We start from the raw sequence: 27964 nt of genomic DNA, 5'->3' as shown, positions 1-27964 counted from the left end.
AATAGAGCTTGTAAGGACTTTCATAGGGCACATCTCATGGAATTTTCCTTATTTAGGGTTTTTCCTACCCACCTCATGTTGGATTATCCCTTGGCACACCGTTAGATCCTCGTTATGTGCTCCTGGAAGTCCATTATGACAATCCGACATATAAGGAGGGTGAGTTTATTCTTCGTGTATTCTACCTCTGATTTTTAAAAGTTTTAGAACACCTAATTTAACAGAGTTGAAACAAACTAGCATCATTGTTAGAAAGAATTAACCTATATATTTGTCATCCAAATTAGGATACTCTTTAGAGCGAAAGAGGGTACTATTAATAATTATACTGGGACAAAAGTGATTAACCAGCACTGAACCAGGCAAATGGGCATGTGTGGTCACTGATCTTAAAAAAACAATTTGCATGCTACTTTCCAGAAAGCAGAATAATGGATTTTTCTATTTGCGATGTAAATTAGTCCTAAATACACAGTGTTTATGAAACATTTTCTTTCTAACTGCACATATGAAAAGCTGCCATTCATCACTAGATAATATTAAGATTTTGTTGTATGGCAGGAAAACCATAAATATGCTTAAGAAATATTTATGCAGTGACACTGCGTAATATGATATTGAAATGAAGAGATGAGCGTATTTACATTTGATTTCTAAATCTACTTTTCTAAATTGACTTATGTAATATTCCAAAACCAAAAAGTTGAAAGGTTCAATATGAAGCTATCAAAAGAAGCAAATGAAAGTTACTATTTTCCATTGATTTATGCAACTATTCAGCAAATACTGAGCACCAACTTTGTCATGGGTCTGTGCTTTATGATACAGACCAAACCACCCTCATGGAAATTATAGTGTGGTGGGAAAGAGAAACAATAAAACTAATCACACCAATTAATATAAATTTATGTATATGTCAGTTGTTCCAAACCGTCATTTTGGTAGTCACAGGTAGGTAAGTCAACCCTCCAGAAAGGAGTCAATTAATTCCTAAGTCAGTGGAACAAATTTATGAAGGGTTTGGGTCATACTTTCCCCTCTGTGAAAACTGTCACAGTAAGGAATGTGTCTTATTCATCGTTAATCCCCCCATGCCTATTATCATGCATGCTATTCACATAATAGATTCTTACTATTTTTTGTTGATTGAATGACCGTGGTTGAATGATTAAAAGAATGGTGGCAAACTATAAAGAACGTTATCACTAGTAGTTTATTCTATTAGCAGATGGTTTCTAGACCAAGGGGTTTCTCCCTTTATAGAAATGGTACTGAACTTTACCTGAAAACAATATAAAATAAAACTTTTGTTGAGTTATTCTACATTCTATTGAGTGACTTTAGAATTTCCCTTTTGTCTTTATGTTAGATAATTGTGGACTATATCAGCTAGACCACACAAACATTTTTCCCATGGTATGCTCTGGAAGTCAAAAATGGTTGCAGACAGTATGGCGACTTGTCTTTTAATTCCCATTTGTGAAACTGAATGTTGTATTTCAGGGATCTTTACTTGTAATTCTTTCCCTTATGAAGTTTTAAGGAAAATGAATAAACCCATTTCAACTGAATGTGGAGAACCTTTATTTTTATTTTGTTAAGAACTCAAACTCACTTTTAACTATATGCTCGCATTCCAGGCTTAATAGATAATTCCGGACTGAGGTTATTTCATACAACAGATATAAGGAAATACGATGCTGGGGTGATTGAGGCTGGCCTCTGGGTAAGCCTCTTCCATACCATCCCTCCAGGGATGCCTGAATTTCGGTCTGAGGGTCACTGCACTCTGGAATGCCTAGAAGAGGTATGTGGAACATCTGAGTCTGCGAGCTGCCACTTACAGAATAATGCTCTTAGAAAACTATGTTTGGAAAATCTCATGTTTATTATTACCACTCTTTTTCTTGTTGTCATGTTTTAAAGCCATTATTTATCATCGTGGGAAGACATCTGATGGTTTTTTAAATCTTGAAGTCTATAGGAGTAGAATTCTGGACAAGACTAATATCCAGGATGTTTTTCTTCCTGACCTACTTCCTTTGTTTATTTCATATTGGACACTTTATTTTCTCTTTTACAATTTCTACCTTTGGTTATCTAGTGTCTTTTGCATTTCTCTACCTTTCATCTACATTTGGTTTTTTTTTCCATTATTCATTTTCAATTTTTTCTCCTTTTCTCTGTTTATAGTTTCCCTACTTAAACCAAAGAGCAAGAATACCTAATATAAAAATACATATTGGATAAGAAAAAAAATATTTTAAGTATTTAATAATGGCTACTTCCATTTATAGTTCTTCTTTTCTTAAGCAAACATATTTCAATCATATTCGATCATATTCTTTATGAACCATAAAGAATTGTAGACAGATGGCAGATGGATGAAGTGGAAAGATTGAGCCCTTTGAGTTATTTAGACCATGATGCAAATTGCCATGACATCATTTACTAGCTGTAGGACCATGGACAATTCACATAATTCCATTCTTCCACTTGGTTTTCTTATCTTAAAAAGTGGGAATGACTTGTGCTTTTAAGAGTTTCCATTTACAGGTCACTAACATACTGGAGTCTTTTTGCCAGGAGCTTTGATTGACTCTTTACCTCCTAAAAGAAGGAAAAAGAAAGATAATATTTAGGAGTGGTTCTGTAGGTCCCCAGTAAGCATTCGTTGCCTTTCTTCTCTCCCTACAAACGTTACTTCACAAAGCTAATAACCCTGCTAGGAATAAGTCATGAAAAAATCCAAGTTCAAAATGTTTGGCTGCTCAAGCATTCACTTAAATTGCTTTAGATTTTCTTCTTAGTTGTTCCTCCAAGTCTCTTTTACTGTGAACTGTCTGAACATGTGCTTGTTTGGGCTAATTGTGTCTTCCTCTGTGTGCCCTGCCCTTAGGCTCTGGAAGCTGAAAAGCCAAGTGGAATCCATGTGTTTGCTGTGCTTCTTCATGCTCACCTGGCGGGCAGGGGCATCAGGCTCCGTCATTTTCGCAAAGGGGAGGAATTGAGATTACTGGCTTATGATGATGATTTTGACTTCAATTTTCAGGAGTTTCAGTATCTAAAGGAAGAACAAACAATCTTACCAGTATGAATGCTTTCTTCTCTTTCACTGAATATTAGAAAAGTCAAGACATATATCAGCTGAGATTTAGCAAGGTTTCTATGTGTAAAATGAATTGCTCATCGTATTCACATTCTTTAAACCACCCACTGTGGGTGTTGCACAACCCAGATGGAATGTGTTTGATCTCTTTTCCAAAATCAAAACTCATTTTTCTTACTATTCCCACGGGCAATTCAAGTTGTTTTAAGAAGAAAATGAAAACTTGGTTTCTGAGTACCAAACATTACTCTTTTCTTACTTAACTTTCCAGGAAACCTTTGCATGGCAATTCTGGTGATGGGAAAAATCAGAGATCTTTTTTGTACCATAGGATGGTTTGGGGAAGTTACAGTTCAGTGAAAATGAATATAAGGATAATTCTTTCATCTGACAAAGTTTTTGGACAGAACTAATTACACTATACTCTGTAATCCAGCTTGCAACAATACTTGGGTTTATGGAAGAGCATGTGTTGAGATATTGATCTCTGCACCTTCTGAGCAGTAGGCCAGGGAGAGCAAATCTAGGGACCAACACCCAGAGCGAGCTGTCTTTGGTCTATGAATAGCCGTCTGTCCATTTACCTGAGGGGTGAGCCATAACAAAAAAAATTATTTTCTATGCGTACTGAATTGTTCAAAAGGGTAGAAAACACTGGAGCAATAAATTACTATTATTTTGCTTCAGAATTCTGTTGTAAGGAAATAAAGACATGACTAAAGACTTTTAAAGAAAACAATATAAACGAAGAGGTAACACAATAACTAGTATCCATGGCTAACATTTATGAAATGTTTAATCGAAGAGCTAAGTGTGTGTTGTATCATTTAATCTCCTCACAACAGCTGTGCAAAATAACAGTTATTTTATATATTACTTTTTAAATAAATAAATTGTGCCCAGTTAATTCTTTTCTTATTTAAGGTCATTCAGCTAGAACATGGTGGAGTATGGCCTGAGAGAGCCTTATTTGTTTGCTTGCTTGTTTATTATACTAGTATTCTTAGAATTAAGTAGATCAAAGGTCTCCCTGAATCAAATTGCTTAATGAATCTACTCATGTAGCAAATAAAACTATTGGCCTACAAATGGATTACATAAATAAAGCAAACTAAACTCCAATCTGAAAGCTTTTATTTTTATGTTTTAGGGAGATAATCTCATTACCGAGTGTCGTTACAACACAAAAGATAGAGCCCGGATGACTTGGGTAAGAAAATGTTTATTGTTATTAAAATTCATTTGTGGAGAAGGAGAAAAAGTAAAAAGCATTCCAATTTAGAGGCAAAATTCCTGAACCTCTTGAGCATGAAACATCATAAGAGAGAAGTTAGAGCTGTTTTAGCATTTTATCAGGTTAACTAGTGACACTATAGCAATATTTGCAGTAGAATTTATTTGCTCTTTCATGAAAAGCTATCTCTAGTCTTTTAGTTTTTCCTCACCAAAACTTATTAAAGACCTGTGATCACAAATGACCATCTGCTTGAGTCTGGACTTAGAAGAATCAAGACTTCAAAAGGAAGAATGAATTGCATGACCCTAAGGTCGATCTTCTGACCAAACAGATTGACTGGGGAGTCCTGACAAACATTCATGCCTTACCCAGTCTCTTCCGGAGAACATCTCCCACCAACTCATTTTATGAAGTCAGCATACTCTTAATACTAAAATTTGATGATGACAGTATGAAAGAGGTCAGCAACATGCGCCTGATGGAAATATCTTTGACAGAGTATTGACAGACCAAATTCTGCATCATATTAAAATGAAATGTTAGAGCAAATTTGGGATTAATTTAGCTAAGGAAGGTAAAGTTGTTTTAAAATAGAAAATATATTAATACCATTCTACATTAAGACATTGAAGGAAAAAGACATGTGACCACGTCAATAGGGGCAGAAAAAGACTTCATAAAATTTAAGTCAGTCGTAAAAAAAAAAAAAAAAAAAAGAACATTTCACAAACCAGGAATAGGAGAGAAGTGCCTTAACCAGATACAGCTTACCTATGAAAAATCGGTAGCAAATATCTAACTAAATGAAATATTGGAAGTACTAATTTAATATCAGGAAGAAGATAGGTATTTATTATCACTATTTCTATTCAACATATTACTGGGAAAGAAAAAAATATCTATGGATCAGAAAGGAAGAAGCAAAGGAGCAAAACACAGTATTCACAGACATTGTAATTTTCTACATCAAAAGCTCCCTGAAAATTGGTATCTAAAATTAACCGTATTTTAGTATATAAGAAACTATCTCAAGAAGTTCTATAGAAATAAAACCTAATATTTAATTAAAATCTAATATTACTTGGTCTCTGGAAAAAATTATAAATCATGATTGCCAAACACTACAGTACACCAAAAGAAATGAAGAGATACTATGTTCATGGATAGAAAAGCCCAATAAAGTAATCTTTCTGTTCAAATTGGCCTAAAAATTTGATGCAATTCCAATAAAAAATTCACAGAAATTTTATGACTTTAGATTCTTGTATCCTAAGAAATCTTTGCCTAGTCATAGTTACAAAGATTTTCTCTTTTTAAAAGATGTATTTCTAAAAATTTTAGTTTTAGCTTTTATATGGAACCAGTTGATTCTAAAATCTACCTAGAAGAGCAAAGGTTAATAATAGGCAAGACACTACTAAAAAGTAAAAGGTGGAGACAAGCCATTGGATATGAAGACTATTTTAAAGCTATGGTGATCGATAGTGTACTTGGGTCCAGAGTTAGAACAGTAGAACATAATAGGAACTTTGGAGATTGGCCTATAAACCCCCTGTACGGAAACTTGGTTTAGAATAGACATGGCATTGATTTAAGTGGCAAAGGATGGAGTTTCCATTAAAGAATATTAGCACATCTGGGTATACAGATGAGAGAGAACACTAGCAGGGGAGAGACAGAGAGTGGGAGACAGAGAATCTTAAGCGGGCTCCATGCCCAGTGAGGAGTCCCACGTGGGGCTCAATCTCACGACTGTGAGATTGTGGTCTGAGCCAAAATCAAGAGAAAGACGCTTAATTGACTGAGCCACCCAAGAGCTCCTATAATCCCAATATCTTTTTGTTTCTTCCATCACTTATGACGAAATGTCATCTGTCATTTTTATTATTGTTCGCCTGTATGCTATGTGTCATTTTTCTCTTGCTGCTTTCAAAATGTTCTCTTTGTCTTTCATCTGTATGACTGATGTGTCTAGGTATTGCTCTCTTCATATTTATCTTTGGCAATTTGTTGACCTTCTTGGGTCTGTAAGTTCATGTTTTTCACTAAATTTGGGAGGATTTCAGCCATTATTTTTCCAAATATTTTTTCTACCCTTTTTTTCTCTTCCTTCTCATTGTAGAATTCTAATTAGATGTATGTTAGAACATTTAATATTGCATTTTGAGATATTTTCTGGGATATTTTCATTTTCTATACTTTTTTTTTCTCTCTCTGTCCTTTGGATTGGAAAATTTCTATTGATCTATCTTCAAGGTCACTGATTCTTTCTTCTGCCATCTCAAATTGGCTGTTAAACCCATCCTGTGACTTTTTATTCAATGATGATAACTTTTAGACAGACAGATACCATATGGTTTCACTCTTATGTGGATCCTGAGAAACTTAACAGAAACCCATGGGGGAGGGGAAGGAAAAAAAAAAAAAAAAGAGGTTAGAGTGGGAGAGAGCCAAAGCATAAGAGACTGTTAAAAACTGAGAACAAACTGAGGGTTGATGGGGGGTGGGAGGGAGGGGAGGGTGGGTGATGGGTATTGAGGAGGGCACCTTTTGGGATGAGCACTGGGTGTTGTATGGAAACCAATTTGACAATAAATTTCATATATTAAAAAAAAATGATGATAACTTTTAACTCCAGAACTTTTATTTTGTCCTTTTTTATGTTGTCCTTTCTCTGGTGCCATTCTCTGCTTATTTACTCATTTTTAACGTATTTGCCTTTAATTACTTGAACATCTTTCTTTAACTCTTTAAACATATTTATATGTGTTTTTAAGTTTTTACTAAATCCAGCATCTGTATTTTCTCACAATCAGTTTCTGCTGCTAACTTTTTTTTTTTTCCTGAGCACAGATCACAGTTTCCTGTTTCTTTTTATATTTAATAACCTTTGGTTGAAAATTCAACACTGTGGATAATATATTGTAGCAACTCTAGATTCTATTCTAGATTCTGTTCTTCTGAGAAGCTTTGATCTTCTTAATTTCAGTAGATAGTTTATTACCTGGATGCAAAATGTGAAACATGTCTCCCTGTGGTATGCATCTGCTGATGTCGATACACATGAAAACAAGATTATAGAAAATTCAGTGCAATAGGGCAAAGATTCCATCAAACTGACTGATTCATAACCTGTTTGTTAATCAAACAGCCCCATAATCCTCATTGTGTTGAGAAGTTCACATCATATGAATAGAACTTGAAAGAGATTATTAGGTTGTTAAAGAAAGGCAACTTTTAAAGAGATGGAAATAATTCTATTAATTTTTCAACGTGTGTCTACCTTTTTTAAAGATCAAATTGTCAAGGAGATTATTATTTTTCAGGTTTAAGATTTATTAAAGCTGGATGGAATTGTATGACATTGGTGGCTTGGGTGCTGTGTCAAAGTTGGTGGAACATATACTTTTCTAAATAAAACATTTCCATTTTCAGGGAGGATTAAGCACCAGGAATGAAATGTGTCTTTCATACCTTCTTTATTACCCAAGAATTAATCTTACTCGATGTGCAAGTATTCCTGACATTATGGAACAACTTCAGTTCATTGGCGTTAAGGAGATCTATAGGCCAGTCACGTAAGTAGTAAATGGATTTCGTAGTGGGATAGTATACTTCAGAGAAGGATGGGCTTGTCTTCATATTGGATTTACCACCATGTTATAGAATTTTTTAAAGTCCTATCCTATTTAATTTTTTTTTTTTAGCTGGTGACAAGGTGAGCTTCTTGGTTGGCATATCCAGGTCCCCAAGACTCCTGCCAGGTTTAGTGATTTTCTAAAAGGACCAAAAAGATTCAGCCTATTACTGTGTTCATGGCTGACATTTATTGCAGAGAAAGAATACAATGCAAAATTAACAAAAGGAGAAAGGTTATGGGCCAAGTCCAGAGGAAACCCAGTACAAGTGTCCAAGGGGCCTCTCCAGTGGAATAACACAGAATGTACTTAATAACACTAGCATCAAAGTATGACAAGATGCATGAAATGTTGTCAACCAGAGATACTCATTGGATACTCAATACTCAGAGTTTTTATGAAGGGCTGGTTACATAGGTGTTCTATGCCTAGTAAGTACCAAAATCTAGACTCTTAGAAGGAAAGCAGATGGTCAACATAAATTGCATTGTTTGTACAAATACTCTAGGTGCAATGAGTCACTCTTCATTTAGAGAAAGTTTTATATCAGTATAGGAAATTGTTTACTAATTAAGTTCCTTGACATCAGCCAAAGGCCAGCCTTCCAAATGGGCATTTCTAAGGATGGAAGTCTCAGGCTTGCTAGGTTCACTCTGTCTGCACAATTGCACATCATAGAAACTACTTAAGATAAATAATTAGCAAGATACATATTATTCCTGCCCTCTTGGGAATATACGCTACAGAGGAAGAGAGGAAATAAATAATATAAATATAAAATTTTAGATATTAGTAAATGTTATGAAAATAATTGAGACAGTGAAGAAGGTATGTAGCTGTTGTCAGTAGGGTAGTAAAAGCCTCTCTGGGAAGGTATCTCAGTCTGTCCAGGCTGCTGTAACATAAATACCATAGACAGAGTAGCTTATAAATAGAAATTTTTTGCTCACTGTTCTGGAGGCGGGGAAGTCCAAGATCAAGGTGCCAGCAGATTCAGTGTCTGGTGAGGACTTACTTCCACGTAGATGGAGATGGCCATCTTCTCACTGTAACCTCACATAGCAGAGGATGCAAGGGAGGTTTCTCAAGCTGCTTTTATGAGGGCACTAATCCCATGAGGGCTCTGCCCTCATGAGCTAATCACCTCCCTAAAACCCCACCTCATAATACCATCCACCTTGAGTGTTAAGATTTCAACATATGAATTTGCGGCAGGGGGTCAGGGGCGGTGGTGGTGGGTGGGACACAAACATTCAATCCATGGCAGGAGGTGATGTTTGAGCAGAGACCTCAGTGATGAAGAGCCAGCCATGGAAAGATCTAAAGTGTACTGTTTGCAGACAGAAGAGCCACTGTAATGACCTTATGGTGGGTATGAAGGTAGCATGTTCAAAGAACAGCCAGAAAGCGAGTTTGGCTGGAACAGAGTGAAACACGGCAGAGAATAAGTGAGGAGGTCTGACTTCAAGTGGGATTTTGTAGGTGACACAAAGATCATGTAGGACTTTATAGGTGACATAAAGACTTTGGGTTTTAAGTGCAAAGAAAACGCTATTGGATATAAACAAAATTGATTTAGCTGCTGAATTGAGAAAGGACTCAAGGGGGACCAGATTGGAAATAATAATACCAACCAGGAGACTGTTGTGATTGCCCAGTTGAGAGGTGAATGTGTCTGGGACCAAGGTGATGGCAGTAGAACTAATGAGCAATGGTTGCAAGCAGGTTACTTTCTCAAGATAGCACACACTGGACTTGTTGGTTGATGGCATTTCAGGAAGATGATGAGGGGAAAAAAAGAGGAAGGGGAAAATGAGGATGTGTGAGTGCTGTAGGGAAACAGATTTGAAGCAGAAATCAAAAGTTCTGCTTTGAATATATTAGGGCTGATGTAGGAAAAATGATTTTATTCATTCTTGGTAATAGCGCAAAGAAGAATTAGAGTGGCTGGTAGAAATTTTGGAGCATAGATTTTGTTTTAATATAAGGAAGAATTTTCTAATGATTAGGACTTTTCAAAATAAAAGAGACTGATGAAATTGGGCAAAAGAAACACATAGATCTTTGAGGGAGTGTGTTTAAGGATTAAAAAACCCTTAATGAGAATGTGGTAAATGCACTCACTGAGTCGAATATAATTATGGTCTACTTTTTTATTCCAAAATATTATAGAGATTGTAGATTATGAACTAAGAGCATTCTTCTTTTGAATTATACTTACTATCTGTGAATACATTTTAGTGAGTTCCTATCCAGACAACCCAATGACCGTCAGAAATCTGTATCTACTAAAATACAAATAACAAAATGCTTGTGTAAATTAGTTTGTAGTTTATAAAGTATTTCCGTATGTATAATTTCGTTTAATTTGTTTTCACACACTTCCAATAGGTAGAGTAGGGCTTACAATCCTATTTTTATAGAAGAGGAAATGGAAATTCAGGGATTAAGAGGCTGTTCAACGTCATCTACATAAGCAATGAAGGAGCTAGTGTTTGCATTGTTCGCCTACCTCTGGTAGGTAGCTAGATATCTGCCTGTTTCTTCAAAATAAATAATTACATATGCAAAAAATAAAATAGTAGTGACTATCCAAAGAGTATGCAAAATGTCATTCTAAAAACACTAGGGGATAGTCTTGTTTAAAATATCAACATTATCTCTTACAAAGACTTGGTAGTCTTTTTTTTTTCCCTTTAGAATATTGGTTTTTGTTTTGTTTTGTTTTTACATATTGGCCAGAAACTTTTCCTATTCAAGGGTTAATCCGAGAGAATCTTGAAAACGCATGGACATTGAAAGCTGTTTGTTTTACAAGGCGATGAGGTTCAAAAGTGTATTCTACGGCCTCATTATTTTCTTTGGTGTTCAACTTGTGTAGATCCTCTGAAAATGCTCCGCTTCCAAGTTACAGAGAGCTCTGAGTCCACACCTTTGGTCTCCCCCAGGAAATATTGAAGCTGGGTTTTTCATTTCTTAAAAAGACAAGGAGAATTGCTTCACAGAACAGGACCAGTTTTGAGATGTCATTGCCCACACAGAACCATTTAACTACATGGTTAAATTTAGGCATTCTTCAAAAATACAAGTGAAAAGGAGGCTCTGTTATAAAATTATGTTTAAGCTTTAAATCAGTCTTTCAAGTTAGCTTATCACATTGACATAAATGTTATTGAAAGCCAAACCAACAAGGTGCTGGCTAAAAGATCAGAAAGAGAGACAGTTGGGGTGATTTTGTTTTCTGTTTTATTTAAGAGAATGTTGTGAATTTGGTTTCAGGATATAGTATTCAAGAGGAATATCACTTAAAACGTAGCCCCAAATCTCGTATTCTGTGCTTTGAATATAATGATTAGTTAGGTGCTTTGTCTTATTTCAAACATTCAGTAACAATCCTAGGATTAGAGGAGGAGCTGATAGAAACATAGAGACAACTACATCCTGTCTCAGGATTTGTCTGTTCTAAGGGATGCAGTTTTTCTCTGCCTCCTACAGATCTGACGAGGCTTAAGGAAAAACAAAACACTCATAAAGATCAGATAACAGAATAGATCATGAGTTTAGATAAATTCTGTATTCTCTGCTGCACCACACATCAACACGATGTAGTTCCAGTGAGGCTTATGTGATGGAAAGTTTGAAATAATTTATTCTATTTCTAAAAAAGAATCAAGGGTCGTGTTTGTATTTTTCTTTGTAGGAAAAGTCACTTTATGTTTACAATGTGTAAAAATCCCACATGCTTATTATAGGGCTTTTAAGGAGTGCAGAAGAAAAGGTTTTAAAAAAAAAGACACAAGCAATCATCTCAAATTCTGTTAGAAATAAACAATACTGGGGCTCCTGGGTGGCTCAGTTCAATTGAGTGTCCGACTCTTGATTTCCGCTCAGGTCATGATCTCATGCTTTGTGAGATTGAGCCCTGAGACAGGCTCAGTGCTAGCAGGGAGGCTGTTTGGGATTATCTCTCTCCCTCTCTCTTTCTGTCCTTCCCTGGTTTGCTCAACATGTGCACGTGCACGCGCCCTCTCTCTCTCAAAATAAATAAACCTTAATACATAAGAAAAGAATAAACAATATTAACATTAATTGAAGGTTATTACAGATATCTTTCTATGTAGGTGTTGCTATAAAGATGAATAAATTAACTGTAATAAAGATTATAATTTGTGCACTGTTTAAAATAAAAACATTAAATCGTGATTTTGTTTAATTTATATGAAAACACTAAACTAGGGGCGCCTGGGTGGCTCAGTCGGTTAAGCATCCGACTTCGGCTTAGGTCATGATCTCGCGGACCGTGAGTTCAAGCCCTGCGTCGGGCTCTGTGCTGACAGCTCAGAGCCTGGAGCCTGTTTCAGATTCTGTGGCTCCATCTCTCTCTGACCCTCCCCTGTTCACGCTCTGTCTCTCTCTGTCTCAAAAATAAATAAACATTAAAAAAAATTTTTTTAAAAACCACTAAACTAAAACTGAACAGTTGTTGAACTTCAGATGAATGCTGTTGCTGCTGTTGGCTTTAGCCATAAGGGGTAATATTTTGTAAACGGGTCTTAAATGTTGAGAACATAGATTGTAAAAGACATTAAAATGTCCCACACACTTTACATGTTTCGATTTTAGATCATAAAAGATGAGGACATTCATACTTTTATATTTTCTCCCACGTCCCTTTCCGTACTTCCAAGTATTTATTACTCATATTATAATTTTGTATTTGCAAGGTTTTAAATTTATGCATCTAATTCTCAAACCAAAGTCCCACAATATTTAATGGAAATTTTAAAGTTAAATAGATTCAGTGGTAATCCCTAATCTTATAGGATTTCTGCATTTCTGAGTTCTTTCGTTTGATTCATCAGAATGTTATCTGCAAGTTAGTTAATCAAGAGGGGCTTCCAGATGCTTTATGACTGGGGCTTTTTGTTTTGTTTTGTTTTGTTTTGTTTTGTATTTGAGAATTTCTGCATTTATATTTGGACAGCATTTGGTTGGATATAACGTTTTGCGGTCATACCCTCCCCTTCCCTTGGGAAGTCTCTTTGGATGAATGCGAACATTCTTCGTCTACCTGTAGAATTCATAAGTTAAACTGAACATACTTCAGTGTGGAACATCTGCATTCAATTTTCCTGAAACATGAAATGTTTTTCATATATTCACTTATTTTTTTTTCCATTTCAGGGAAATTTTCTTATATTATATCTACAAAGTTTTTTGAAAATCTATTTGGAATTTTTCACAAGTACTTTCTCTTGTAGTTTTTTGGAAGGGTTCTTCTGCTTCTTGCTTTTTCTGATTTATTTGGTGTTAAATTTGGTTTGTCCTAAATTTATTTCCATTGGTCTGATATCTCCCTTTTCATCTCATTCACTTGTTCTAAATTCTTGTATGCGGGCTCTTATTTAATTCAGTTCATGTTTTTATTAAATAAATTTACAACATGAAACACTTATGGGAATTCTCTCCAGTATCACTGGTTTATATTTGCTACTAGAGTCAACTTTTTCTGTCTCTTTTCATGAAATGTAATAGAAGTTCTTTACCCTATGTTTGCAGGGTTGTTATGTCATTTCTTGCTTATGCTGAGTTAATTCTGTCTAACCCTTCTCTTTGCTCTGCAAAAAAATGTGAGTGAATTCTTGTCTACCTTCTAAACAAATGTGACAGTAGCTTTCTATCTTTCTACACCACAGTCTGAGGTTCAGCTCACATATTTTATGTACACACCTTACTATATTTTGAGGGTAAAGGGCTGTGGGTATAGAGGTGGGACTGTTAACTTTGTATTACAGTGCATGGGTTATTCCTTCCTCGGATGTTTTTTAGAAAATCTACTGAGGAAGGCTTGTTTCTTTCTTTCTTTCTTTCTTTCTTTCTTTTTTCTTTCTTTTTTTTTTTTTAAGATTTTTATTTTTAAGTAATCTACACGTAACATGGTCCTCGAACTCACAACCCAGAAATCAAGAGTCACGTGTTTTACCGAGCGAGCCAGGGGCGCCCCAAGGAAGTTTCCTAACTGGTTGGGATTGAATCCCCTTTCACAGAGGAACGTCTGAGGCCTCACATCATGGGGTCTTCTCTACAGTTAGGGAGACAACTTTACTGTGGGCTTCCCAATATTCACATATTCTTGGGGTGTCAAAAGGATTAGAAGTTATATCTTGTTAGGTCAGACTTCCTGGCTTTCTTCTTTAACAATTAGATTATAAAATGTATGGCATTCTGTCGCTTTTTTTCCATCGGCCTGTTGGTATGTTTTGATTTCTGTTTTCTTATTTATTTTTTAACGTCCAATTGCTACAGGTAGAACTTACGACAAAATGCACCTGTTTTAACTATACTGTTTTCTCAGATGTGTATACCTACTTGACCCCAGCACGGACAAGATATAGGACATTTTCATCACCCCCAAAAGTTCTATTCTGCTATCTGGAGACAACCCCACTTCCCACACAAAACCCCAGGAAACAGCAAACTGGCCTTTTGTCGCCACATTAGTTCAATCTTTTCTAGATTTTATAAAAATGGGATCTTATAGCATGTACTCTTTCATGCCTGACTTCTTTGATTTGGAGGTTTTTGAGATTCATCTATGCTGGTGCACGTGTCAGAATTCCATTCCATTTTATTGCTGAGTTCTATTCCTTGGTGTGGACACACCAAAATTCATTTATTGACTCACCAGTTGAAAGGCATTTGGGGTCTGGGGCGCCTGGGTGGCTCAGTCAGTTAAACATCTGACTTTGGTTCAGGTCATGATCTCACAGTTCGTGGGTTCGAGCCCCGCATTGGGCTCTGTGCAGACAGCTCGGAGCCTGGAGCCTGCTTCCGATTCTGTCTCTCTCTCTCTCTCTCTCTCTCTCTCTCTCTCTCTCTGCCCTTCCCCCACTCATGTTATGTCTCTCTCTCAAAGAGTAAATAAACATTAAATTAAAAAAAAAAAAGGCATTTGGGTTGTTTCCAGTCTCTGAAAGCTCCTATGAATATTATTGTATTAGTCTTTGTTATGGACACATGTTTGGCATTTTCTGAGCTAGCACGTAGTGGCTGAATCACTGCATTGGATACTAAATTTATGTTTACCTCATAAGACTCTCAAAATATTCTCCAAAATGATGTACCTTTTACATTCTCACCAATAATGTAAGAGCTCCTATTGCTTAACATTATGCCCAGTGTTTTATATTATTGATATTTTAGATTTTATTTATTTTAATGTGTATGTAGTGGTGCCTTATTGTGGTTTTATTTTCCATTTCTCTTATGACTAACAGTGTTGAGCCACTTTTCATATGCTTATTGGTCATTTATATATGTTTCTTTTTAAGTGTTCAGAGTTTTGTTCATTGTTTCATTGGGTTACTTGTTTTCTTTTTTTAAGTTTTTTAAGTTTATTTATTTATTTTGAGAAAGCACACACACAAGAGCAAGCGAAGGGAGCGGGGTGTAGAGAGAGAGAGACGGAGAGAATCCCAAGCACAATCTGTGCTGTCAGTGTGGACCCTGATGCAAAGCTCGAACTCAAGAACCATGAGATCATGACCTGAGTCAAAGTCAAGAGTTAGACACTTAACCGACTGAGCCACCCAGGCGCCCAAGTCCTTTATATTTTTAAAGAATTCTTTATACTTAAGATAGAAGCTTCTTGTCAGATACATTTACAAATAATTTCTCCTGGTCTGTGGAGATTTTCATTTTCATTTTTTAATTGTATTTTTGAAGACCATTTTATCATTTTTGTTTATTTTGTACTTTTGATATTCTGTGTAGGAAATTTTTGCCTACCCAAGATTTCTTTCTCCTGTTTTTTTTTTTTTGTAAAGAATGTAAAGAATGTAAAGGGTACATCATTTTGGAGAATATTTTGAGAGTCTTATGAGGTAAACATAAATTTAGTATCCAATGCAGTGATTCAGCCACTACGTGCTAGCTCAGAAAATGCCAAACATGTGTCCATAACAAAGACTAATACAATAATGTTCATAGGAGCTTTCTTTGGAATAGCCTTTTTTTTCCCCTAAAAAGTTTACAGTTTTCAGCTTTTATATGTAGGTTGATGATCCATTTTGAGTAAATTCTTGTGTGTGTTAAGAGGTAAATATCTAGGTTCATTGTTTTTCACATGAATATCAAGTTATTCAAGAACCATTTGACTAAAAACAAAAAAACCACAACCTACCTTTTTCCTATTGAATTGCTCTGTAATATTTGTTGAAAATCATTAGATCATATACTGGCTATTTCTGGACTCTGAATTCTGTTTCATTGATGTTCATATTTAGCCTTTCTCTTGTGTCACTCTCTGTTATCATAGTTTTATGATAGATCTTGAAATAAGAGCATGTAAGTCCCAAAATTTTGCCATTTTTTTTTCTTTTCCCCGAATTATTTAGGGTAGTCTAAGTTCATTTCATATATATATATATATATATATATATATATAGTTAAATCAACTTGTCAATTAAATTTGCAAAGGAAGACTTCTCACCCATAATAAATCATCATGTTAATATAATTTGTTTTTATCAACTACAGCGATATATAAATAATACCCTCTTCTTTATAGATGCATCTGGGTAGACATTTACACACTGCTCAGATATGCAGAAATGTAACTGAATTTCTAGACCATTCCCAATATTCCTAACCAGCTCCCGGTCCCAGGTGAGAGCAGAACTTTCTACTTCAAAGTTACCTGTTTCTAGTTTAAAGCTTAGTCTTTTAAGGAAAAATATTTAGGGGCACCTGGGTGGCTCAGTCGGTTAAGCGTCCGACTTCAGCCAGGTCACCATCTCGCGGTCCCGGAGTTCGAGCCCCACGTCGGGCTCTGGGCTGATGGCTCAGAGCCTGGAGCCTGTTTCCGATTCTGTGTCTCCCTCTCTCTCTGCCCCTCCCCCGTTCATGCTCTGTCTCTCTCTGTCCCAAAAATAAATAAAAACGTTGAAAAAAAAATTAAAAAAAAAAAAAGGAAAAATATTTACCTTTTCAGGATTTCTCCTCTTTCTGTCTCTTCTTCTTTTTTCTCCAGGGGTAATCAGGAAATATGGGGTAGCAGGCTGGAGAGGGTGGGAGGTTTGTTGGGGTGATGTCATTATAGAATAGAGGCCTGAACGACGTCAGCAGGAATGGAGAGGAGACAATAAATATGAGTCAAGCTGCCATACGAGAGAGGCTTGCAGCCATGTCCCGAGGTCACCAGCCCGTCATGCTGTCTCCACGTGAGCCATTAGGTTTGCCCTTTTCTAGATCCTTTTTCATATATTTACAGTAAATTAGCAAGTTTGCTGACAGCACTTCTGTTACTTTATGCTGTGAAATCTCAAAAAAAAACAACAAAAACCCAACAACTAGTTTCCTGATTTATTCTAGAAGCAAAGCTTTACGATTTCATCTACGTGTAATACTCTATTCACTCTTACCTGCAAGGCAGCAGACAGCGCAGCGGATTTAAGCCGCTTTAGCACCTTAGTACAGATTCCAGTGCCACCTTGTGGTGTTTTAGGGAATTACAGGCTGATGATTTCCTTCCAGCATTTCTCCCTGGTTGTGAAATTGATTTTCTTTTTTTCAAGAGAGACATCTTATTTTTTTGAAAAGCAAATTTTATTTTTAATGTTTAATTAAGTTTTTTAATGTTTATTTATTTCTGTGAAGACAGAGACAGAACGCAAGCGGGAGAGGGACAGAGACAGAGGGAGACACAGATGCCCAAGCAGGCTCCAGGCTCTGAGCTGTCAACACAGAGCCCAACGCGGGGCTCCGATTCATGAACTACAAGATCACGACCTGAGCTGAAGTCGGATGCCCAACCGACTGAGGCACCCAGACGCCCCTTTAATATTTGATTTTAAAACTTTTATTTTTAATAAAACCTACCTGTAATTTTTCGTGTGTTTAAAAGGACTTTGTATGTAAACATAATGGGCCCCTTTCAAGTTATTATTTTATACGAATTCTGATTGACATCTCTACAAGTCTTCACAGGATGTTTAAATTTTGAATGCTATAGATTTTCGGTCATTTCTAGCTGTGTTTAGTGTAGTGTGATGCCAATTGCCTTTTCTTTATTTAAAGTTAGGTACTTCAAGGTCTCTGTACAAAATAATGCATTTAAAACTCAACAAAGATATACTGCTTTTAATTACAAGAAAAAGGAAGTTAGAAATGAAGAATGTAAAGGTCCTTGTATATTACCCAATGTTTTACTCATTGTTTCACTTATTAGAGTAAGAGGGAAATAATTTTATTTTAGACATTGAAAATTTATTATCTCTAAAAGGTCAATAAAAGATGTTCAATTTAATTAAAAAGCTAATATTCCAAGTGTCTGAGTAGCTTGTGTGTGTAAGAGAGAGAGTAATTAAAGGCATAAATAAATGAAGAAGATCCAATATTAAAAGTGTAAATGCCTCAACTGGAAATTAATTGGTTGGTAATTACCAAAACCACTGAAATAGCTTCTTGGGATGTTGTGGGAGCCAAATACCTGCTGGTTACCCATGATAATCTCTGGGAAGACCCATGGATTTATTCATGTAAATCCTGGTGGTGTTCCAACACTTCCTTACACTTCTTTTTTTCAGGAATCAATAACACAAAACTTAACATTTAATCAAAGACATCACTTGAAGAGTATCTTTTCAAGCAGATTGTATCATTCTTCTGGGATTCTCTTCTTCCTTTCTTGGACATTAATGTGTTTTTTTAGAGTGGCGAGTAGAAGCAAGAGTATTTTTTTCTCAGTAGAATTTTTAGAACACTGGTTCAGTTCCAGATTTGTTACATTTATTATCTCTTAGGCAAGCCAAAACAAGGCAGCCAGCAGGGGTCAGGCTTTTCAACTGTGTGGAATTGAAATTTCTGTCTCTTACAAAAAAGCCTACAGATTTCTTCATTACGCCATTGGCGTTACATTCTACAGAACTGAACGTGTACTGAGTTACGTTGTTACCTAGAGCCAAGACACATAAGCAAGGAGTTGTGAGGCTGGGGAAGCTTTCTGAGTCAAAATTATTTGTCTAGGGTATTACCCATCTGGTACTACAATAAGGAATTTCATTCTTTCCAAAAGACTCCTTACTTGGCATGTATTTCTTCTGGCAATTGCTGATGGGTCTATCAATCCTTTGCGTTAGGTTTTCTATGTGTGTAAAAATGGACCAGCGTGAGGTCTATTTTAGAATGTTGAACAGTGATGGAAACGTGTCATGCTTTTGTTCTGAACCTGACTAATTGTGGTTATTTTAATTTCAGGACCTGGCCTTTCATTATCAAAAGCCCCAAGCAGTATAAAAACCTCTCTTTCATGGACGCAATGAATAAATTTAAATGGGCTAAAAAGGAAGGTCTCTCCTTCAACAAGCTTGTCCTTAGCTTGCCGGTGAACGTGAGATGCTCCAAGACGGACAATGCGGAGTGGTCGGTGAGCCCTACTTTGTTTGAATCTTCGGAGAAGCCAGATGTCACATGTTACCTAATCCCCTCCAGGCAAAATCTAAGGAACGGACAGATATCCATGAATCTGCTGTTTCAGTTGTCGTTTGATATGTCTGATAATTTACTTGTTCCATAACTGCTCGGGTTGACCGAAAACTCCTGATTCCACTCCCTTTGAAGAGGGAGATTGGCTGTTAAGCTAAGGCTGGAATGAAGCGGGGATAGGATGAGATGAGAGGTTAGAAAAGCAACAGAGCCTGGTTTGTGTCTCTCCATCCCAAAGGCGCATCTGGCTTTCTTCTCCACGTCCCTCAGAATCCCTCAGGCTCCAACTCCTTTGACCTTTGACTCCTTAAGCAGCCACCCATGCCACCCACCCCTTTTACCCTGCAGAAGTCGGGGGGGGGGGGGCATTGAGCGAGCCTGACCGCGAACCTGCTCTTCAATCACTGGCATTGTTTACTTTTTCATTTTCAGATTCAAGGGATGACAGCATTACCTCCACACGTGGAAAGACCATATAAAGCAGAGCCCTTGGTGTGTGGAACCTCTTCTTCCTCTTCTCCGCCCAGAAACCACCCTATTGAGCTGCTCGTGTGTTTCATGGTACTCTGCAGCCTGTTGCTCAGCACACACTTGTGGTCATAATTCTGTGCTGGGGGACAGTATTTTCTGTGATCCGAACGTGTCAGGTCAAAGACACTTTGGACATGAAGAGCAGAGCGTGAGGAGTGTGGAGACCTTCCCGTCACACACGCCCTTCCTCCCTACACCATCCTTCCCCGTCTACCCGAGAGATGCCGATTGGGTTCTCTTTCTTTTGCTCAGATACGTCTGATAAAATGTATCCATTGCCAATAAAGCAAAACTGGACTGACTTAACACCACCTTTTTAAAAATTCGGACAAAGTCAAGTGGAAGTGAAAGAGTGTCTGATTTCCTTCCATATTTCATTTTATGTAAACACTCATCATCGCCATTTCACTTTTTACTTGATCATTTGGCTTCTATATTCCTTTCTCAGAAGACTTCCATCTTAACAGCATAAAAGGAAGCACTCTCTCTTGCCGTGTTCCTTCCTCTTTCTTGTTCTTTGGGTGTGACTTCCCCAGGGCAACAAGGGTTCTTTCTGTGTTTCACTGTCAATCCAATGGGATTGGGAAAAACCAATGGGACACTTACCTCTGTGCTTTTTGAAGATGCCCATCCTAGTTTCTTGGTTTATTTGAGTCTCTTGGTACCCCCAAATGACCCCAAACCCATCTCAAAGCATTTCTTTATCCTTCCCTGCTCTACACTGGACAGGTGAGTTTATCTTGAGCTCTATCACTCTCTAAAAAGAAAGAAGCTATAAGAAACACGGAAATGGTATATGGTGGACTGTAGGCTGAGGAGAAAAGGTAGCTGGCTGCAAACCCCATGCTGTGAGGGGTCCTTTATGAGGTGTCAGGTCAAAGGGGGATAGTCTGAGCCAACCTAGGAGGGCGTGAGGTCCCTGCAGTACCTCCCTGACCACGTTGGGTGTCACACGTGCCGCATCCTGGCTCAATTTGAGTCACAGTTGCTGTTGTAGATTTATTTTTTATATTAGTTAATGAACTAACTTTCCTTAGTAGAATGTCACCAGTGGAAGATCTTGTCTCCTTTTAGGTTCCCTTGGTATAGTTCAGCCAAATGTTGTTGTGTGTCCTTTCCTCATTTCTTAAGCAAAGTCTTTTGGGATCGTATGAATAAACTCAATAAAATTAAGTTTTTATGTGGTATCTTGTATGCTCCTTGAGAGAAGCAAGAGATTCAGTACTGATGTTTCCAGCCAAATTGATTGAAAATGTTGCATTTTGTATTCCATTCTTTTAAGCCCTTTCTCTCCTGCAAACAATATCGTCTTTTGAATAAATACCGTATTTTAGAGTGTTTCCTTTCTGGTTGTCGGAATTTATCCACTTACTGAAATGTTTGTACTATTTATGAGGCGTATCTCATAGTTTACTTGTTTTTATTTCATAAGTGCTATATCGAATTCTGTGATTTTCCATACAGATATTTATACGAGGAACACGATAATCCCCAACTCTCCCTGTTTGAAATTTCGTGTTTATTTTACTGCAGAATGTCTGAATTTGAGATGTCAGAGCAAAGTGATTTCCTGTGGAACTTCCATAGCGATATGTTTGTTTTCAGTGTTCTGAGTCAGGAAGGTGAATCTACAGGCTAGAAAGGGATACACAGCTTTTGGCCGCTTGCGTTGGTGGAACCAGGGAATCAACTTCTTCAGCTGATGTTGCAAAGAATAAAGCTGACATTCTTTTTCTCTTAGGAATTCTCATGAATATGTATGTGTTTGAGGCACAGGACTCTCTCTTTGAAATTAGGATAGGCTATCTGTTGAAAATCTGGTAGGATTCTGATCAATTCTAAATTAGTTTGTTCTTACAATGAGCAGACCTTCCTGAACAGCCCCGGCTTTTTTGCTGCTGCCCTTGGTCAAGTTGCATTACCTGTCTCCTCGGCCAGCAGGAAGGAGTGCCTGAGACCAGTGGAGGATGGAGTGTCCACGTCTGGTGATCCCTGCTTTGATTCTTAATGCAGGAAGGGTGGGAAAAAACATGTGATAAGGCGAATATTCATCAAAGCCATGTGAGGTTGAGGGTTTTTGGGGGTGATCATTTTTTTTCTGAGGTGGTCTCAGGCAGGATCAAGAGAGTCCTAGTGATAATAAAACAGATGCAATGCACAGAGGCAGACCTGTTAAGAACTTTGAACTTCAATTTTAATGGCTATGGAGACCAATGATGAATAGCAAACAGGACGACATAGGGAAGCACTGTAAGTGCCCTGTACATGATGACACTGTACGATTTGCTCACCCAAACTCATTGTTGGACACATAAGCCGTCTGTTTTTCAGTATGATAAACTTTGCTGTGATTATAAGTATCTTCTTCCAATAAATTACTTTGAATGAAATTACAGAATTAATAGTTGTATTTTTTCAAGAATTTTAAACTAGTAACTGTGAGTTGAACTTACATGAATATTGCCAGATGTCTTCAACTTGTTTAAGTTTTTTCAAATGGTTCAGAGTTCTATCATCTATCTGTCTATATCTATCTATCTATCTATCTATGTATCTACAGTAAGAGAATGATAATTCAAATATAGTAAAATGATCACAATTGAAGACTTTGGGTGAAGGGTTTTTAAAAATCTCTTCTTTGGAGTTTGAAATTATTTCAGAATACAAAGTTACAAATGTGAATGAAATAATTAAGGATCCACCGACAGTACAGTGACCCAGGTGGTCTTTCTCCACTAGGCATTAGCCCACCATTTTGGAGAGGCGAGAAGAGAAGTTGGGTTGGGACTATTCCTCACATGCCGCTGGGGGATTATTCCTCAGTTTGCCGGTTCTGGCTACAGATGGGCATATGCCTAGTTTGGAGGTCCAGAACAAAGGGCTTGAAAAATCCAGGGAGTGAGGAAGGACCCCCAAAACAAAAGAGCAAGAGGTCTTGGAGTTTGGAATCATTCAAATATATTTATAATTTATTTGTGTTTTTCCCTGATTATAAACCTCATGTGTAATAATGCCTATTCGCTGAAGGAAATCTAGAAAATATGGTAACTTTGAAAAAGGAAATAGCAAAATCTGTTAGCCCTATTACCTAGAGAATTAACCTTTTGGTGCATATGCTTCTAGTATATGTCCATGAAAGGATATCTGTGGGAATCCATATGTTGATACAAGCTAGCACTAGCTAATGCAACAAATACCAAAATATGAGTGGTTTAACACAACAAGGTTTGTTTCATGTTTATTTAATAGTTCAATGCATGTGACTCATTTGGTAACTGACTCTACTTGTTAAGGTGATTCAGGTACTCGAGAGCTGGTGACTCCGTCAACCCCAGATCCTAAGGGGCCTGTGCATTCACCTTGCTAATGGAGAGATACATGATCTAAAAGTGACACAAATCACTTCCAGATTCACTCTGTCAGTTAAAATTAGTCACATGGCCTCACTAGGATGTAAAAGGGGCTGGGTGTATAATGCTTAATTATAAGCTGCCTGTAGCAAAATAGAGGAGAAGCGGTCTCTGCTGAAATACATATTTTTAGCACAATTGACTTTCATCTAGCTCAGTGATTCCAAGAGTTTTGAGTTGGAAACAATCAGACCAGTAGAGGGGTGCCAACTACACATTTTGTCAAATGGAGCACTAATCAGAATAACTGCTGTTTCACAAATGCCATTGAAAGCCTGCTTGGAACCAGGCTCTACCCTAGAGTGTTGGCCTCAGAACTCAAAAGCAGATATTGTCTCTGCCGTGATGGAGATGATAGTCTTGTGATGAGGCTCATAGCTGACTGAGTCAGCTAAAATCTCCCATCACCAACATTTCGCTTTGAAAAGCGGAAGTATTCAGAATAAATGCCAGTCCTTCCACTTGAATAGATTGAGCTTTGTGAAAAGCGTATTCATCATCAAGGACCATCCTTTTTCCATAGACTTGGACCATGAATCTAGTTTATATCTTAGTTTGATCATCTAAGCCCTACAAAATCAAGCTGTGTACTATGAAACATCTCCCAAGTCCAGCATAGTCAAACTGGTACTTCATGAGCAGAAAACGGATAATTGAATAGACTGATGGCAGCAACCCTTACTCCCCTGGCTAGAGCTGTGTTCTCTGGAAAATATAAAAAGTCATGGAAAACTATTTCAGGGTTAAACAGGCTTACAACAGAATTCTCCAGAGTCTTTAAAATATAAATACACAAGGGGCCCGTGGGTGGCTCAGTTGGTTGAGCGACTGACTTCGGCTCAGGTCACGATCTCGTGGTTCACGAGTTCGAGCCCTGCATCAGGCTCTGTGCTGACAGCTCAGAGCCTGGAGCCTGCTTCTGATTCTGTGTCTCCCTCTCTCTCTCTGCCCCTCCCCCACTTGCATTCTCTCTCTCTCTCTCTCTCTCTCTCTCTCAAAAATAAGTAAGCATTAAAAAAATAAAATAAAATATAAATCTACATTTGAAAGTCCAAGAGAAGCTGTGTAATACGAAACATCTCCCAATGTATCATGCTGTGGTGAAGCAACATTCACCAAGAAACATGCTTTGGGGCACACTACCTTCCTGGCAGAACATCTTCAGGTTTCTGTAACAAGTTTTTGGAAGATTCCAAACTGTTCATGGGCAACTACAAAACATAGCCCGACAGTCCTAGGCCTTTCATGTGTGCCCACTGGTCTATTCCTTCCTTCCGGTTCTTATTTTGCCAACACACAAACACTACATTTTTATCAATCTAGAGGTAGTATAATACATAGAGTTCTAAAAAGCAATTTAAGAGGAAATAGTAAAAGGAAATATACTAAAACGAATTACACGGGATGAATAAGGTATTTGAGAAAAGTTGACAAATAAGGCTGTCTGTCTTTGGAAAGTTTACGATCGATAGACATAGACTAATGGTGTGCAACTGACGGAATACAAAAAAAAAAGATATTGGAAAAGGTGGGGAATAATCTACAAGTGTAGGATGCAAGCCTGAGTTGAACCAATTGCCTCCTTAATAATTTTAAACAACCCTATTAAATATCCACAAGCAAAATAATGCTGTGCATTTATATAATGCTTTGGAACTTGCAGTGTTTTCACAACATTTCTCATTTAATTACAACTGCTCTTACAAGTGAATGCTTATATTCAGAAAAGCTAAATAGACAGCATGGAGTCATGGGAGACCCGTTTCAATCACTTTACAAACTACACGTGGATAAGTCAGACCCAAATTACTTGGACTTACTAAGTTTTTGTCTTCTCACTGATAAAGTGGGAATAATAAGATCTAACCTTATAAAGTTGCTTGTGGATTAAAAGTGGTGATGAAGATATAGCACCTGGCACACCGAGCTGTCAAGGTTAGTTTTCTTCCTCTCTTTTCAAGATCTCACATTGAGATGCACACTGTCAGACAAGAAATGGTGATTTTTTTTCTCTTACTTTTCAGATATAATCAACTAAAATTTGACTTTACCCAAATCACTTTGGCTGAGTGAATGATACTTAATCAAATGAATATTAGATATGAGTGAGTTTGACAATCACTTACTCATGAGTCTCTCATGACTCATGAGACTCTCTCATGACTGCTTGTTATGTCCTATGTTTCTGAGGAGGAAAAACATCATATTTTGCTTTTTTTTCCTCTTGGAAATAATATCTTCTCACTGAAATCCTAGTTCAGAGTTAAAATGAACCAGTTTACCTTTCTTGTCTTTCATATGATTAGTTTTGTATGTGAATGGCTATAAATTCTGCTCTTTTATTGCTTTGTGAAACGTTTTCTTCCATATTTGATTACCAGTAACTTCACATCACCTTGAGCAATTATTCAGTAAGTTGACTTCTTTTAATAGTGTATATCTGGAAAAACAGACTTTTCCAAACATATAGTGATATTCTGTTAAGCAAGAATAAGGAAAGATAGGGGAAATTAAAGAGTGGTGTGGGAGGGATCTGTATTACAAGGAAAGTATTTCTCTCTATTAGCCACTAGAGGGCGTTCCGTGTATCTGCTGGTCTTAACAGAACCTGGCCTGACTTTTCACACCAACTCTACTTCCTTCCCTATTACTTTTATTGGAGTTCTTTCTTTCTTCCTTTCTTTTTAATTATTTTTTGAGAGAGAGAGAGCGAGCAAGCAAGAGAGAGCTGGGGAGGGCAGAGAGAGAGAGGGAAACACAGAATCCAAAGCAGGCTCCAGGCTGAGCTATTAGCACAGACCTCACAGACCACGAAATCATGACCTGAGCCGAAGGTGGATGCTTAACCAACTGAGCCACCCAGGTGCTCCTATCGGAGCTAATTCTAACTTCAATTACCTGAAGCTTAAACTTTCTTTCTGAGGGTTTAGCTCCAAGATCAATCTTAAGTCTGTTAAGCTTTTACAGAGATGATTCTAAGCTTCCTTTTAAAATTTCCAAATTGCTGTTTTACTGTAGCTTGCCTTTCATACTTCACCTTCCATTTTGAAATCATTTGGTTCTTTGACCTTCTGTTCTCTCATTTCTCCCTTTTTTGGTTTTGTTTTCTAATTTAATTTCCACTTTTAATTTGGATCTAACCATCTTGATCACTACTTCCCAGTCTCTTTATTGCTTCGTCCATTAGTTCTTGGTTCTTTAAAAGTAAACTTTAACAGCTCGAAGCCCTTCAGCAGAAATCATGAGCAGTTGTGAGGATGCACTTTGCAAACAAGAGGCAGTGGAGGAATTTCCCCCCCTAAAACTCTCTGAATCTACATCACTGGCTCGGTGTAAAGGATTTCCCAGGACAGTTGAGGAAAATTCTCCAATGCTTAATGTCACAGATGCTAGAGTCATACATTCCATCACTCAGCACAGTGGATTTGTAGGAATGGTGTTGCTTTCCATAGATGCATTCAGTCCTCATATGAAGTACTCTGTTCTTTAAAACTCCATAGTCTCCAAGTTATGAAACCACAGGGTTTGGAGTTAATTTTGACAATTTCAGACTCTGGTCAGGAGCCATATACAGTAATTGCACTTGGAGAACTGGGCAAATACGGTATACTGAGCCTACTTCTCAGGCTGCCAGTTTTCTTCTGTTGCTCTTGTGATTCCTCATTAGCTACAGAAATTTTCTCTCTCCTTCTCTTAAAAATCTCTGTTTATGGTTAACAGAGATTTCCTGCAGTCCGTCTTTTCTTACTTGAGATGTGGTTGTACATATGGACTCTGCAAGAACTCTATGCATCGTTTAAACAAATTTAACTTTTCATCAGTCATATTCAACCTTGAGTCAGACACTTTGCTACAGACTTGAAATACACTGGTAAACAAAAAAAGCTGAAACTCAAATATAGTGAGAAAAACAGAGGTTGTAGGTTGGATTTTTACGACTCTAATTTTTGAGCCCCTTTTTATAGCTAATATGGCATCAATTCTGATGGCCATAGGACATAGTTTCTTTTCACCTATAGTACACATCTTTACTTGCAATATTTGATAGGTATATTGTATACGGCTAAGTTTTCTATTTCCCCTCAATGTGAGTGGTATTTTTAGAAATTTTAACTTATTTTTGGTATTATCTGTAGATGAATTTATTTAAATCAATAGTTTAAAAGAGCTTTCTTTGGAGCACCTGGATGGCTCAGTCAGTTAAGCATCTGACTCTTGGTTTTGGCTCAGGTCATGATCTCAGGGTTCGTGAGTTCAAACCCCACGTCGGCCTCTGCACTGACAGAGCACTGCTTGGGATTTTCTTTCTCTCCCTCTCTCTCTGCCCCTCCCTCACTCATGTTCTCTCTGTCTCTCAAAATAAATAAATAAACTTAAAAAAATAAAAGAGCTTTCTTTAAGTAAGATATGCCTGGATCTCTGATAAAAATTTTATTTTTCATGTGATTTGGTCCTATCCTCTTCTGTCTAGTTTATAAATTATATTCTTGAACACTCTACCTACCAGAATGAAAAGGGAACTGGGGGCCGGGATGTGTGAGCGGAGAGCCTGCAG

At 37.2% G+C, this 27964-nt stretch overlaps 1 protein-coding gene across 2 annotated transcripts in view; it reads left to right on the top strand.

Annotated features, from left to right (window-relative positions):
* MOXD1 (monooxygenase DBH like 1) overlaps nt 1-27625 on the top strand; it is a 97929-nt gene extending 70304 nt beyond the window's left edge. Inside the window, exons 6-13 of one of the 2 annotated variants that reach the window (XR_007151997.1) lie at nt 57-159; nt 1641-1807; nt 2900-3091; nt 4260-4319; nt 7782-7924; nt 19241-19409; nt 19901-22329; nt 27615-27625. Coding sequence is in view for 1 of the 2 variants with exons in the window: in XM_047857718.1 (XP_047713674.1) it covers nt 57-159; nt 1641-1807; nt 2900-3091; nt 4260-4319; nt 7782-7924; nt 19241-19409; nt 19901-20071 (1005 nt within the window). In the remaining variant the exon portion in view is untranslated. Of the gene's footprint in view, nt 1-56; nt 160-1640; nt 1808-2899; nt 3092-4259; nt 4320-7781; nt 7925-19240; nt 19410-19900; nt 22393-27614 lie in introns of those variants that run through there. The other variant, XM_047857718.1, reaches the window with a different exon arrangement.
* The last annotated feature ends 339 nt before the right edge of the window (nt 27626-27964 follow it).

Source organism: Prionailurus viverrinus, chromosome B2, assembly GCF_022837055.1.
Source record: "Prionailurus viverrinus isolate Anna chromosome B2, UM_Priviv_1.0, whole genome shotgun sequence".
NCBI classification, from domain to species: domain Eukaryota; kingdom Metazoa; phylum Chordata; class Mammalia; order Carnivora; family Felidae; genus Prionailurus; species Prionailurus viverrinus.
Note: the sequence above shows the minus strand (reverse complement) of the source record. Positions and strands in the feature narration are given on the sequence as shown.